This window comes from Heliangelus exortis, chromosome 2 (genome assembly GCF_036169615.1).
Source record: "Heliangelus exortis chromosome 2, bHelExo1.hap1, whole genome shotgun sequence".
Taxonomy (NCBI): Eukaryota; Metazoa; Chordata; class Aves; order Apodiformes; family Trochilidae; genus Heliangelus; species Heliangelus exortis.
In genome coordinates, this window is record NC_092423.1 from 150,889,255 (window position 1) to 150,903,773 (window position 14,519).

Here is a 14,519-nt window from a genome sequence, read left to right on the forward strand (position 1 = left end):
CATTCCCCCCCTGCCCAGCTCTGGGGGTTCAGCCAGAGCCCAACCCCAACCCCAACCCCAACCCCAACCCCAACCCCAACCCCACCCCCAACCCAACCCTAACCAACCTCAACCCCAACCCCAACCCCAACCCCAACCCCAACCCCAACCCCACCCCCAACCCAACCCTAACCAACCCCAACCTCAACCTCAACCCCAACCCCAACCCTAACCAACCCCAACCTCAAACTCAACCCCAATCCCAACCCCAACCCCAACCCCAACCCCAACCCAACCTCAACCCCAACCTCAACCCCAACCCCAACCCTAACCCCAACCCCAACCCCAACCCCAACCCCAACACCAACCCCAACCCCAACCCAACCTCAACCCCAACCTCAACCCCAACCCCAACCCCAACCCAACCCCAACCCCAACCCCAACCCCAACCCCAACCCCAACCCTAACCCCAACCCCAACCCCAACCCCAACCCCAACCCCAACCAACCCCAACCCCAACCTCAATCCCATCCCCAACCTCAATCCCAACCCCAACCTCAATCCCATCCCCAACTCCAACCCCAACCCCAGGGAACCAAAGGGATAAAACGGAAACGCACAGAGGAAAAGAAATCAAAATAAAATAAAAATGAATAAAAATGAAACAAACTGAAGGAAATGCAATCAAATAAAACGAAACAGAAATTTAAATCAAATGAAGAGGTGAAACCCCAACCCCCCGGAGCCCAAAGGGAGCAGGGGGAGGGGGAGTGGGGGATGGGCGCAGGAAGCAGAGAGCACCCCAGGATCCGACCCCCGCCGGCACCAGAGCCAACAAACTTTTATTTCTCTTCTTCAAATCCCCCGGGGGGGACAAGGGGGGAGGGGACATCCCTGAACACCCCCCTGGACCTCCCACCCACGGAGCATCCCGGGAGCAGCAGCCCATGGAGAAGAACGGCCCGGAGAGAGAGGTGGGCACTGGGATCCCCATCTCCATCCAGCCTCGTGGGGAGGAACCTCCAGGATCCCCATGGAGCCACCAAGATCTCCATGGAACCTCCAGGATCCCCATGGAGCCACCAGGATTTCCAAGGAACCTCCAGGATCTCCATGGAACCACCAGGATCTCCATGGAATCACCAGGATCCCCATGGAGCCACCAGGATCTCCAAGGAACCTCCAGGATCTCCATGGAGCCACCAGGATTCCCATGGAGCCACCAAGATCTCCATGGAACCTCCAGGATCCCCACAGAACCACCAGGATCCCCATGGAACCTCCAGGATCTCCATGGAACCTCCAGGATCTCCATGGAACCACCAGGATCCCCATGGAGCCACCAGGATCTCCAAGGAACCTCCAGGATCTCCATGGAGCCACCAAGATCCCCATGGAGCCACCAGGATCCCCACGGAACCACCAGGATCTCCATGGAACCACCAGGATCCCCATGGAGCCACCAGGATCTCCATGGAACCACCAAGACCTCCAAGGAACCTCCAGGATCTCCATGGAGCCACCAGGATTCCCATGGAACCACCAGGATTTTAAAGGAACCTCCAGGATCTCCATGGAACCACCAGGATCTTCATGGAGCCACCAGGATCTCCATCTCCACCCAACCTTGGTGGGGAGGACCCACCAGAATCTCCAGGGAACCACCAGGATTTCCATGTCCATCCAACCTTGGTGGTGAAGAAGCACCAAGATCTCCATGGAGCCACCAGGACCCCCATGGAACCACCAGGATCTCCAAGGAACCTCCAGGATCTCCATGGCCACCAGAATTTCCATGGAACCACCAGGATCTCCATGCACACCCAAACCTTGGTGGGGAGGACCCACCAGAATTTCCATGGTACCACCAGAATCTCCATGGAATCACCACAATCTCCAAGGAACCACCAGGATCTCCATGGAATCACCACAATCTCCACGGAACCACCAGGATCTCCATGCCCATCGACACCTTGCTGGTGAGGAACCACCAGGATCTCCAAAGAACCTCCAGGATTTCTGGTGAGGAACCTCCAGGATCTCCATGGACCCACCAGGATCCCCATGGAACCACCAGAATCTCCAAGGAACCACCAGGATCTCCATGGACCCACCAAGATCTCCATGGAACCACCAGGGTTTCCATCTCTGTCCAGCCTTGGTGGTGAGGAACCACCAGGATTTCCAAGGAACCTCCAGAATCTCCATGGAGCCACCAGGATCTCCAAGGAACCACCAGGATCTCCAAGGAACCACCAGAATCTCCATGGAGCCACCAGGATCCCCACGGAACCTCCAGGATTTCTGGTGAGGAACCTCCAGGATCTCCATGGAGCCACCAGGATCTCCCAGGAACCTCCAGAATCTCCAAGGAACCTCCAGGATTTTCATGGAACCTCCAGAATCTCCAAGGACCCACCAGGATCTCCGTGGAGCCCCCAGGACCTCCCGCCCATCCCTCCGTGGCGGTGGGGAAGGGGCGTCCGTGGCTCTGCGTCCCCCAGCCCTGCCGCCTCCCCGAGGGCCACCGAAGGGGGTCAGGGCCCCAGAACCAGCTCTGCGGAATTCCCGAGGGCGCCGGGGGGAGCCGGGGGGGTCTGGAATTTCCCTTTCCTGCCTCGGGGTGGGTCGGGTCCGGGACGTCTCCTGCTCCTCTCGCCCCGCCCCGGGGCCTTTAGGAGCCGCCGGGGTCCTTGGGCTCGGGCTGCTCAGTCCCTGCCAGGAGGGAGACGTTGGGGTCCTCCGGGTACTCCTCGCCCTCCGTGAAGTAGGGTCCCTCCCCCAGCTCGAAGAAGATGGGGAGGTCCCCGCTCCCCACGTCCACGGCGCTCGAGTCCACCAGGAAGAGGGGCTGAGCCGTGTAGTGAACCAACTGCTTCCCTGCGAGGAACCAGAGAACCCCAGAGTCCTGCTGCTGGGAGAGGATCTTCAGGGCCATGGAGTCCAGCGAGGACCCGACCCAACCAACCACAACCCAACCAACCATAACCCAACCAACCACAACCCAACCAACCACAGCCCAACCAACCACAACCCAACCAACCACAACCCAACCCAACCACAACCCAACCAACCACAACCCAACCAACCACAACCCAACCAACCATAACCCAACCAACCACAACCCAACCAACCACAGCCCAACCAACCACAACCCAACCAACCACAACCCAACCCAACCACAACCCAACCAACCACAACCCAACCAACCACAACCCAACCAACCACAACCCAACCCAACCCAACCATAACCCAACCCAACCCAACCATAACCCAACCCAACCCAACCACAACCCAACCAACCACAACCCAACCAACCACAACCCAACCAACCACAACCCAACCCAACCATAACCCAGCCAACCACAACCCAACCAACCACAACCCAACCAACCACAACCCAACCCAACCATAACCCAACCAACCACAACCCAACCAACCACAACCCAACCCAACCACAACCCAACCAACCACAACCCAACCATAACCCAACCCAACCACAACCCAACCACCCACAACCCAACCAACCACAACCCAACCAACCATAACCCAACCAACCATAACCCAACCAACCATAACCCAACCCAACCAACCACAACCCAACCACCCACAACCCAACCCAACCATAACCCAACCACCCACAACCCAACCCAACCATAACCCAACCCAACCCATAACCCAACCAAAACCCAACCCAACCAACCACAACCCAACCACCCACAACCCAACCCAACCAACCAAAACCCAACCCTACCACCCATAACCCAACCCTGCCAACCAGAACCCAACCCTATAGCTCAGCTCTACCAACCACAACCCAGCTCTACCAACCAGACCCCAATTCTACCAACCTTTAACTCAACCCAATCCTACCATTAACCCAACCCTACCAACCACAACCCAACTGTCAACGATAACCCAACCCCTCATAACCCATCCCTACCCCCCATAACCCAGCCCCCCATAACCCAACCCTACCCCCCATAACCCATCCCTACCCCCCATAACCCAACCCCCCATAACCCATCCCTACCCCTCATAACCCAACCCAACCCCCCATAACCCAACCCTACCCCCCACAACCCAACTCTACCCCCCAGAACCCAACCCAACCCCCCAGAACCCAACCCAACTCCCCAGGTCCAGCCCTGAGCCCTGCTCTTCATCCCCCCCAGCAGGGAGCAGGGACACCCCCGGGGCCTGGAGGAACCCGGGGTGGCTGAGGATGTCCCCATGGCAGAGGGACCAGGGACCAGGTGGGCTTTAAGGTCCCTTCCAACCCAAAAAACCAGTCTGGGATTCAATGACCTCCCAGCTCACTGCAGGGGGGTTGGACTGGGTGATCTAGAACAGGTGATCTAGAACAGGATGATCTAGAACAGGTGATCTAGAACAGCTGATCCGGGTTGGAACTGGATGATCTTTAAGGTTCCTCCAACCCAACCACTCAGGGGTTTGGGGTTGTCCCAACTTTTTGGGGGAGGGTTGGACCAGATCGTCAGGAAGGTCCCTCCCAACCCAAACAAATCTGGGACTCAGTGACCTCCTTCCTGATTGGAGGAGGGTTGGACTAAATGATCTAGAACCGGATGATCCCAAAGGTGCCTCCAACCCAAACCTCTCGGGGTTTGATGGTGTCCCAGCTCTTAGGGCCGGGTTGGGCTGAAGCCTCGGGAAGGAGGTGACCCAGGAGGAGGAACGGGGTCGTCCCCGGGCCCAAGATGGCCCCGGTACCTGTGTCTGCTGGGCTGGGCTCTGTCTCTGCGGGTTTCTGCTGCTCCTGGGACGACAGAAGGTCCTGGATCTGCGGGGGAAAGGTTGGGGTGGTCCAGGTCACATTGGGTTCAGAACCACATTGGGGTCAGAACCACACTGGGGTCAGAACCTTGTTGGGTTCTGGGTCATGGTGGGTTCAGGGCCATGTTGGGGTCAGGGCTGTGTTGGGGTCAGGGTCACATTGGTTTCAGAACCACATTGGGGTCAGAACCACATTGGGGTCAGAACCACATAGGGTTCAGAACCAGGCTGGATTAAGGGACAGGTTGGGTTCAGGGTCACATTCATTTCAGAACCACATTGGGGTCAGGGCCGTGCTGGGTTTGGGTCTGTGCTGGGTTTGGGGCCGTGCTGGGTTTGGGTCTGTGCTGTGTTTGGGTCTGTGCTGGGTTTGGGGCCGTGCTGGGCTTGGGGTCGTGCTGGGTTTGGGGTCGTGCTGGGTTTGGGGTCGTGCTGGGTTTGGGGCTGTGCTGGGTTTGGGTCCGTGCTGTGTTTGGGGCCGTGCTGGGTTTGGGGTCGTGCTGGGTTTGGGGCTGTGCTGGGTTTGGGGCCGTGTTGGGGTCAGGGCCATGCTGGGTTTGGGTCCGTGCTGGGTTTGGGTCTGTGCTGGGTTTGGGTCTGTGCTGTGTTTGGGGCCGTGCTGTGTTTGGGTCTGTGCTGGGTTTGGGTCTGTGCTGGGTTTGGGGCCATGTTGGGTTTGGGTCTGTGCTGGGTTTGGGGCCGTGCTGGGTTTGGGGCCGTGCTGGGTTTGGGTCTGTGCTGGGTTTGGGTCCGTGCTGGGTTTGGGTCTGTGCTGGGTTTGGGGCCGTGCTGTGTTTGGGGCCGTGCTGGTCCCAGTCAGGGCTGGCAGGGGACTCACACTGGCCAGGCTGCTGTCCAGGTCGGGCAGGTTCATGTCTGTAACCGTCATGGAGGGGCTGAAGAGCTGCCAGAGGAAAGAGGATTTAGGGGAGGGAAAGGAACTGAATCCGGGATGTGGGAAGCCAGGGATGGGGCTCCTGGGATCCCTCTGCCTGCAAGTGGGGGGCTGGGACAGGGCTGGGGGGGTCAGGACTGGGACAAGGGCCTGGAGGGATGGGAGCCTCCCAGGGGGAAGGGTTTGCAGCTGGGAGAGGGGAGATGGAGAGGAGATCTTGGGCAGGGAGGGAGGGAGGGAGGGAGAAATTGTTTGGGGTGAGGGTGCTGAGCCCCTGGGTGCCCAGGTTGCCCCCAGAAGCTGTGGCTGCCCCATCCCTGGCAGTGTTGAAGGTTGGATGGGGCTTGGAGCCCCCTGGGCTGGGGGAGGGGTCCCTGACCATGGCAGGGGGGGCACTGGGGAGGTGACACTGGGTGGCACTGGGTGACACTGGGTGGGTGACACTGGGGTGACACTGTGGGGGTGACACCGTGGGGGTGACACCGTGGGGGTGACACTGTGGGGGTGACACCGTGGGGGTGACACTGGGTGGGTGACACCGTGGGGGTGACACTGGGTGGGTGACACTGGGTGGGTGACACCGTGAGGGTGACACCGTGGGGGTGACACTGGGTGGGTGACACTGGGTGGGTGACACTCACGTCTAGGAGGGCGCTGGTGTCCACGCTGAAGCCGTGCGTGGTCAGCATGGTCTGGAGATTGTCCAGGTTGGAGTCCATGGTGTCCAGGTGGTCACTGAGCTCGTTCCTGTAGGAAGGGAAGGGGAGGGAGCAGGAGCTGAGTGCTGAGGAGCCCCTCACCCAACTTCTGGGCCGGAAACCAGGATTTCACCCACTCCCACCCGGAACCCCGACCTGACCCCATCCCCTCCTCCTCTCCCTGCTCTGTCCTTGGCCCTGAGCCTGGAGGTGGCCACGGGGCTCCTCTCCCAGGGAGATCCGAGGTTGAGCACCCCAAAGAAAGGGCCCAGCCAGGTCCTCAGGGACCCCAGGATTTCTGCTAGCCAGGGTGAGGGCCTTGGTGGCCACCACGTGGCAGGGTCACCTGCCAAAGGGGTTTGGGACCTTTTTTCAGTTCAAACACAGGGGTGACCTCAGCTTGTCACCTTCCAGGTGTGGACAGAGGACAAAGGAAGGGCACCAAACCCTCATCCCTGCCAACAACTGGCAAAGTCCTCAGGTGGCTGCTGCTGGCCAGGAAAAACCTTCAGCTCTGGCCTGGGGAGACCAGGATTTGTTCCTGAGAACTCCTGGAAATGATGCAGAGACCTGGGAATGATGGTCCCGTGTACCTGGGGCACCCCAAACCTTCCTGCTCACCCTGGCAGGAGAGAACACCCAGCACCGAGCTCCCACCCAAACCCAACTCCAGCTGAACTTGGGTTTGGGGTTGGGAAGGAGACAGCAGAGTCCTGGCAATGGGGTCTTGTTGAGGGGGAGGCTGGGGGGCTCTGCAGCACCCATGGGTGGAGCTGAAGGGGCTCAGGAGTGGGGGTTTGGGGCTGTTGTCACTGAATCTTAGACTGGGGTGGGGTGGGAGGGACCTGAAATCCCCCCCAGTGCCCCCCCTGCCATGGTCAGGGACCCCTCCCCCAGCCCAGGGGGCTCCAAGCCCCATCCAACCTTCAATAAGCTGAGTTTGGGTTCCCAGGTGGCTTGGGACCCCACTGGAAAGGACAGATCAGGACTGGGCTTGGTCACTGCTCAAAAATCCAGATAAGGGAGCAAATCCACCCAGGATGTGCTCGGGTTTGGGGTTGGGAAGGAGACAGCAGAGTCCTGGCAATGGGGTCTTGTTGAGGGGGGGGCTGGGGGGCTCTGCAGCACCCATGGGTGGAGCTGAAGGGGCTCAGGAGTGGGGGTTTGGGGTGCTCAGAGAGCTCTCACTGAATCCCAGAGTGGTTTGGGGTGGGAGGGACCTCAAACCCCCCCCAGTGCCCCCCCTGCCATGGTCAGGGACCCCTCCCCCAGCCCAGGGGGCTCCAAGCCCCATCCAACCTTCAGCACTGCCAGGGATGGGGCAGCCACAGCTTCTGGGGGCAACCTGGGGCTCAGCACCCTCACCCCAAAGGATTTCCCCAAGATCTCCTCTCCATCTCCCCTCCTGGAGGTTGGAACCATCACCTCTGATCCCATCTCCAGACCCTTCCCCAGCTCCCTGTCCCTCTCTGGACACAGGACAGGAGGTCCCAGGTCCCAGCAGCCTGGGTAAAAAAAACCAGAGGAGAAACCACGATTCCTGCAACATCCCCTCTGCCCAGACCTCGAGGTGAAGGTGTTGTTAGGAAAGCTCCTCAGCTGGGGGCTGATCCCATTTGTGTCCTCCATGGGCAGCAGGGTGGGTTTTGTCCTGCTCTGGGATGTCTTTTAGGAGGGAGAAGGTTTGGGGGAGCAGGGTCTTGGGGTGGGTTTTGGGGGGGAAGTTTCCTCGTCGGGTCACTCTGCAGCCAGGGAAAGCACCAGAGGTCACCTCAAGCCCAGCTCCCAGCTGGCAGGAGAAACCCACCCGAGTCCCCACGTGGACAGCAGCCACTTCCCAACCTGCCAGGAACACCTCAGAGGAGGAGGTGAAGTTCCCCACTCCATGTTTTTCATCACTGGGTTGGGTGGGCTGAGACCTTTGGCATTTTTGGGGGGGTTTGGGGTTTTTTTCTGACCACCTGCAAGGGTCAGAGAGGGAACGGTGGAGGTCTGGGGGCTTCCCACGGGGTTCTGCTGTCCTCCTGCCCAGGAACCCAAAGCTTGGGGAGAGATGAGGGAGGGAGATGCTGACCCTTGCTGAGCTCTGCAGTGCAGTGAGGAAGAGGAGGAGCTGGGGCAAAGACGAGAGACCTCGGGCAGCTGCGGAGCACGGGTCAAGCTGAAAGAGACAAAGAGGAGAGAAGGTTGGGAAGAGTCAGAACCAGGCAAGGCTGGGGAGGAAAGGTTGGCTGGGAGGGGGGCACAGCAGAGCTTCTGAGGAGGCTTCAGAATGGTCACGAGCAACAAAAAAACTCCATAAAGCCAGGCCTGAAGGGGCAAGGGGAGACAGCAGGGTCACCACTGCCTTGGGCTGGGGGAAGGTGGGGTTTGGGGTGAAGCTGAGATTTTGGGTGAAGCTGAAGTTTTGGGTGAAGCTGAGGTTGGGTGAAGTGAAGGTTTTGGGTGAAGGTGTTGGGTGAAGCTGAGGTTGGGTGAAGCTGAGGTTTTGGGTGAAGTGAAGGTTTTGGGTGAAGGTGTTGGGTGAAGCTGAGGTTGGGTGAAGCTGAGGTTGGGTGAAGTGAAGGCTTTGGGTGAAGGTGTTGGGTGAAGCTGAGGTTGGGTGAAGCTGAGGTTGGGTGAAGCTGAGGTTGGGTGAAGTGAAGGCTTTGGGTGCAGGTGTTGCGTGAAGCTGGAGTTGGGTGAAGTGAAGGTTTTGGGTGAAGCTGAGGTGTTGGGTGAAGATGAGGTTGGGTGAGGCTGAGTTCTTGGGTGAGGCTGAGGCTTTGGGTTAAGCTGAGGGTGGGTGAAGCTGAAGTTTTGGGTGAAGATTTTGGGTGAAGCTGGGGTTGGGTGAAGCTGGGGTTGGGTGAGGCTGAGGTTTTGGGTGAAGCTGAGGTTTTGGGTGACTGAAGGTTTTGGGTGAAGCTGGGGTTGGGTGAAGCTGAGGTGTTGGGTGAAGCTGAAGTTGCATGAAGTGAATGTTTTGGGTAAAGCTGAGGTTTTGAGTGAAGCTGAGTTCTTGGGTGAAGCTGAGGTTTGGGGTGAAGTGAAGGTTCTGGGTGAAGCTGAGGTTTTGGGTGAAATGAAGGTTTTGGGTGAAGCTGGGGTTGGGTGAAGCTGAGGTTTTGGGTGAAGCTGAGGTTCTGGGTGAAGCTGAGGGTGGTTACAGCACAGCTTGGACAAGGCAGAGGTTGGTTATGGAAGATCCAAGCTCAGGTGGAAGTTTTTCAGCTCCTGCTGCTGTGGGCTGGTGGTGTCAGGACAGGGCTGTGAGGACACAGTTGCTGTCACCTCAAAGAGGGCAGTGGAGCTCTGGGAGAAGGTAGGTGCTGGCACCCAACTCTGCCTCCAGCCAGACACCTCCTGCCCCAGGGGTGGGGGAGTTGTGTTAATCCTGGGGGTGTCACTCATGGCACCAGGGGATGGGTTGGGAAAGAGCTTGGAGATCCTGGAGTCCAACCCTGACCCCATGTCCCTCATCCCCACATCCCCAGGCTCTGGAACCCCTGCAGGGATGATGGGGACTCCTTCTCTGACCCAAAAGTGATCCAGCAGTGGAAATGGGGCCTCACCAGGGCCCCACAGAGGGGGAAACTCTGGTTTTGTCTCCTGTAAGGCAGCTCAGGAGGGTCCTTGGGTGGGTGATGGGTGGCATTGGGGTCTCCATGCCAACCTTCCCTTTGGATTGGATCTCGGTGCTGTCAGCAGCTGCCAAGAGTCCCCCCGGGGTCATTCTCAGCTCACAAGAAGCTCCTCAGGACAAAGGAGATGTTGTGGGTGAGAGCCCAGCCCCGGGGGTGGCTCAGGAAGGGGTCACCTCCCCCTCCCTCCGGGCTGCTCCATCTCCAATAAAACCCCGGAGAAGGACCCAAGGTGATGACAACCGGGTCTGGCTGAGGCTTCCTGGCAGCCTGCCAGGAGTTTGGGAACATCTGAGAAGCTCTCAGAAGTCAGCAAACACCTCCCTTGTTACCTGCACCTTGATACCAGGAGCAAACCCTGAGGAATTTTAACCCCAGGCTCTGAGGAGCTGGAGCAGCCCCAGTGCTGCCCACGGGGAACGGAGGATGAGGAGGGTTTGGGGGAACCCCTGAAGTCACTGAGCCCAAACTCTGAGCTGCCAACAGGGACAGCTTCAACTACATCAGCTCCACACCTCATCCAACTGGGAGCACTTCCAGGGATGGGGAACCTGGTGTAAATCCAGGGGAGGTTTAGGTTGGAGCTGGGGAAGAATTTCTCCCTGGAAAGGGTTGTCAGGGCCTGGCCCAGGCTGCCCAGGGCAGGGCTGGAGTCCCCATCATCCCTGGGGGGGTTTCAGACCCTGGGGATGTGGGGATGAGGGACATGGGGGGGAAGAGTGGGATTGGGTGTTCTCCAAGGGCTTTTCCAACCGAAATGACTCCACAATTCCACACTTCAAGGACATGAAGCCCATCCTGGCACTCAGAAGTCCTTAATTCTGATGCCCCCATCTTCCCACAACATCAGGAAAAGGAAACGTGGCCAAGACCTCAATAAGACCGAGGGAAAAGTTCTTGGCAGCTCAAAATGGAGCTTCCCAGTTTTTCCCCCCAACCCTTGGAGGTCCATCTGTGAGCACTGTGTGGGGACAAAGGACATCAGAGCACACACCTTGGAGCAGCTTCCAGTGCCTGAGGGGGCTCCAGGAAAGCTGGGGAGGGACTTGGGACAAGGGCCTGGAGGGATGGGAGCCTCCCAGGGGGAAGGGTTTGCAGCTGGGAGAGGGGAGATGGAGAGGAGATCTTGGGCAGGGAGGGAGGGAGAAATTGTTTGGGGTGAGGGTGCTGAGCTTTAGAACCAGGCTGCCCAGGAAAAGAGTCTCTGCCCCATCCCTGGCAGTGTTCAAAGCCAGGTTGGATGGGGTTGGAGCAATCTGGGAGGGAGGTGTCCCTGCCCATGGCAGGGGGGTTGGAATGAGCTGAGCTTTCAGTTCTCTTCCAACCCAAACCATTCCAGGATTCTGTTTCTTGGGGAGGGAGGGAGGGAGAAATTGTTTGGGGTGAGGGTGCTGAGCCCCTGGGTGCCCAGGTTGCCCCCAGAAGCTGTGGCTGCCCCATCCCTGGCAGTGTTGAAGGTTGGATGGGGCTTGGAGCCCCCTGGGCTGGGGGAGGGGTCCCTGCCCATGGACTGCATCATCTTTGAGGTCCCTTCCACCCCATCCCATCCCACCTGGGACTGGATGAGGACCCAGGCCACGGGTGTTCTGCTCAGCCCAGCGCCCTCCGTGGGTGCTGTGGGAGGTCGGGTGGGAGCTGCCCAAGCTCCGAGGTGGATCTGAGTGGGATGGGTGGTGGGTGCCCACCCCTGCCAGCCCTGGGTGCCACTCACTTGTCCAGGCAGGCGACACTGAGGCACTTTTGGGGGGTGTGGGGCTGCGTGGAGCTGTCGGCAGCGGCGGCCGTGGCGGTGCCGGGTTCGTTCTCCTGCAGGATGGAGTCAATGAAGGTGGAGGGGGACAGAGGAGTTTCTCCAGTGGGAGGGTTCCTGGGGTTGGCCTCCTCTACCTGGGGGCTGCGGGTGGGGCTGGGGGGTTCTTCTTTGATACGGACCACGGGGCTGCTCCTGAGGGAGGGGAGGAAAAGAGAAAGGAAAAAAAAATGAGTGAAAAAACGAAGTGGGATCGGTTGCGTTTGGAGAAGTGGGGATTGGGGTGAGGTTTGGGTGAGAAAAGGGCCCTGGAGGGGCTGGGGGTGTCCAGAGAAGGGAATGGAGCCCCCATCCCTCTGACCCTGCCAGGAATATTTCCTCACCACCAGCCCAGGGCAGAGCTGTGGCTTCTACCAGAGCCTTCCTTTCCCCAGGGCTCCCAGCAGAGCTTCAGGGAACCATTTGGGTCAGAAAAGAGTTGGAGGATCATCAGTCCAACCCTTCCCCCAGCACTGCCCAGGCCACCCCCACCCCCTGTCCCTCAGCACCACATCCCCAGGCTCTGAAACCCCTCCAGGGATGATGGGGACTCCAGCCCTGCTGCAAGGAGGCCCTGGAGGGGCTGGGGGTGTCCAGAGAAGGGAATGGAGGTGGGGAAGGGCCTGGAGCAGAAGGAGAAGGGTCTGGAGAAGTTGTGAGGAGCAGCTGAGGGCCCTGGGGGTGCTGATCCTGGAGCAGAGGAGGCTGAGGGGAGACCTTGTGGCTCTCTGCAACCCCCTGAGAGGAGGTTGGAGCCAGGGGGGGTCGGGCTCTGCTCCCAAGGAACAAGGGATGGGCCAAGAGGAACTTTTGGCACAACTCAAGTGGTGCCAGGGGAGGTTTAGGTTGGAGCTGGGGAAGAATTTCTCCCTGGAAAGGGTTGTCAGGGCCTGGCCCAGGCTGCCCAGGGCAGGGCTGGAGTCCCCATCATCCCTGGAGGGGTTTCAGAGCAACCCCTGGGGATGTGGGGATGAGGGACATGGGGGTGTCCTTGGTAGGGTTGGTGGAGTTGGGTTGAGGGTTGGCAGAGTCAGGTTATGGTTGGACTTGATGATCTTCAAGGTATTTTCCAACCAGGAGGATTCTTTGCCTCTTCTCCCAAGGATGGGACAAGAGGAAACAACCCCTCTCTTTTCCAGCTGTCACCCACGGGGAATCCTCCCCAGAAGGGAAATGTTCCAGTGGTGTTTGGCCACTCCCCTGGTGGGGAAACTCCTTCTCCCAACAGAGAGAATGTCCAATTTTCTGATTCCACAGAATCACAGAAACTTTCGGGTTGGAAAAGCCCCTTGGGATGATTTGAGTCCAACCCCATCCCCACCCCTCCAACCACATCCCCCAACACCACCTCTGAGCAACCCCAAAACACATCCAGGGATGGAGACTCCACCACCTCCCTGGGCAGCCTTTTCCAGGCTCTGAACACCCTTCCTGTGAATAATCTGGTCCTGATGTCCAGCCTGACCCTCCCCTGGTGCAGTTTGAGCCCATTCCCTCTTTTCCATCCCCATTCCCTGTGAGCAGAGCCCAGCACCAACCCCTCCCCAGTGGCCTCCCAGGTGCTGACAGAGCCCTGAGGTCTCCCCTCAGCCTCCTCTTCCTCACACCAAACCCTCCCAGCTCCCTCACTCATTTCTCAGCAGATTTTTTCTCTGGGGCAGGACCTGGCACTTGGCTCCTGCTGTCGGCCTCGTCCCATCCCTCCAGTCCCCAAAAATCTCCCTGCAGAGCCCCCGCTCCCCCGTGCAGCCCCCACCCAACTGATGCCAAACTCCGTGTCCTCCCCAGGACCAGGAGGAGCAGAGATGTTCAGCATCACCCACCTCTCCTCCAGGCTGCCACTGGGAGATGCTGAAGGGCTGGACTGGGCCAGCTCGGTGACGTCGGAGATGATGGGACCAGAGTTGGCCGAAGAGTCGGGGGAATAGAGGTTGGAGCCACTGTAGGCTGGGGAAGAGGCCTGGAATGACAGGCAGAGCACTGCTGGGAAGCACTGAGGATGTGGCAGTGTCACCCAGGGCCCTCATTGAGGGGAGGTGGAGGGGGAGGAGACACTTGGGAAGAGCCCAAAACCCATGGGAAGAGCCCAAAACCCATGGGAAGAGCCCAGAACCCATGGGAAGAGCCCCAAACCCATGGGAAGAGCCCAAAACCCATGAGAAGAGCCCAGAACATCCATGGGAAGAGCCCCAAACCCATGGGAAGAGCCCCGAACCCATGGAAAGAGCCCCGAACCCATGGGAAGAGCCCAAAACCCATGGGAAGAGCCCCGAACCCATGGGAAGAGCCCAAAACCCATGGGAAGAGCCCAAAACCCATGGGAAGAGCCCCAAACCCATGGGAAGAGCCCAAAACCCATGGGAAGAGCCCAGAACCCATGGGAAGAGCCCCAAACCCATGGGAAGAGCCCATGGGAAGAGCCCCGAACCCATGGGAAGAGCCCCAAGCCCATGGGAAGAGCCCCAAATCCATGGGAAGAGCCCAGAACCCATGGGAAGAGGCCCAAACCCATGGGAAGAGCCCAGAACCCTTGGGAAGAGCCCAAAACCCATGGGAAGAGCCCAGAACCCATGGGAAGAGCCCAAAACCCATGGGAAGAGCCCAGAACCCATGGGAAGAGCCCAGAACCCTTGGGAAGAGCCCCGAACCCATGGGAAGAGCCCCAAGCCCATGGGAAGAGCCCAGAACCCATGGGAAGAGCCCCAAACCCATGGGAAGAGCCCCAAATCCATGTGAAG

General features: G+C 59.1%; 1 protein-coding gene across 17 annotated transcripts in view; it reads right to left on the bottom strand.

Moving 5' to 3' along the window:
- Nucleotides 1-787: 787 nt before the first annotated feature.
- HSF1 (heat shock transcription factor 1) overlaps nucleotides 788-14,519 on the bottom strand; it is a 74,883-nt gene continuing 61,151 nt past the window's right edge. For 4 of the 17 annotated variants that reach the window (XM_071738578.1, XM_071738574.1, XM_071738575.1 and 1 more), the window contains 7 exons: nucleotides 13,605-13,741; nucleotides 11,704-11,937; nucleotides 8,444-8,530; nucleotides 6,313-6,418; nucleotides 5,615-5,680; nucleotides 4,714-4,783; nucleotides 788-2,859 (listed from right to left, as the gene is read on the bottom strand). In XM_071738578.1, the coding sequence (XP_071594679.1) occupies nucleotides 2,654-2,859; nucleotides 4,714-4,783; nucleotides 5,615-5,680; nucleotides 6,313-6,418; nucleotides 8,444-8,530; nucleotides 11,704-11,937; nucleotides 13,605-13,741 (906 nt within the window). In that variant the 3' untranslated portion in view covers nucleotides 788-2,653. The remainder of the gene's footprint in view (nucleotides 2,860-4,713; nucleotides 4,784-5,614; nucleotides 5,681-6,312; nucleotides 6,419-8,443; nucleotides 8,531-11,703; nucleotides 11,938-13,604; nucleotides 13,742-14,519) is intronic. The other 13 variants (XM_071738585.1, XM_071738586.1, XM_071738581.1 and 10 more) reach the window with 11 other exon arrangements.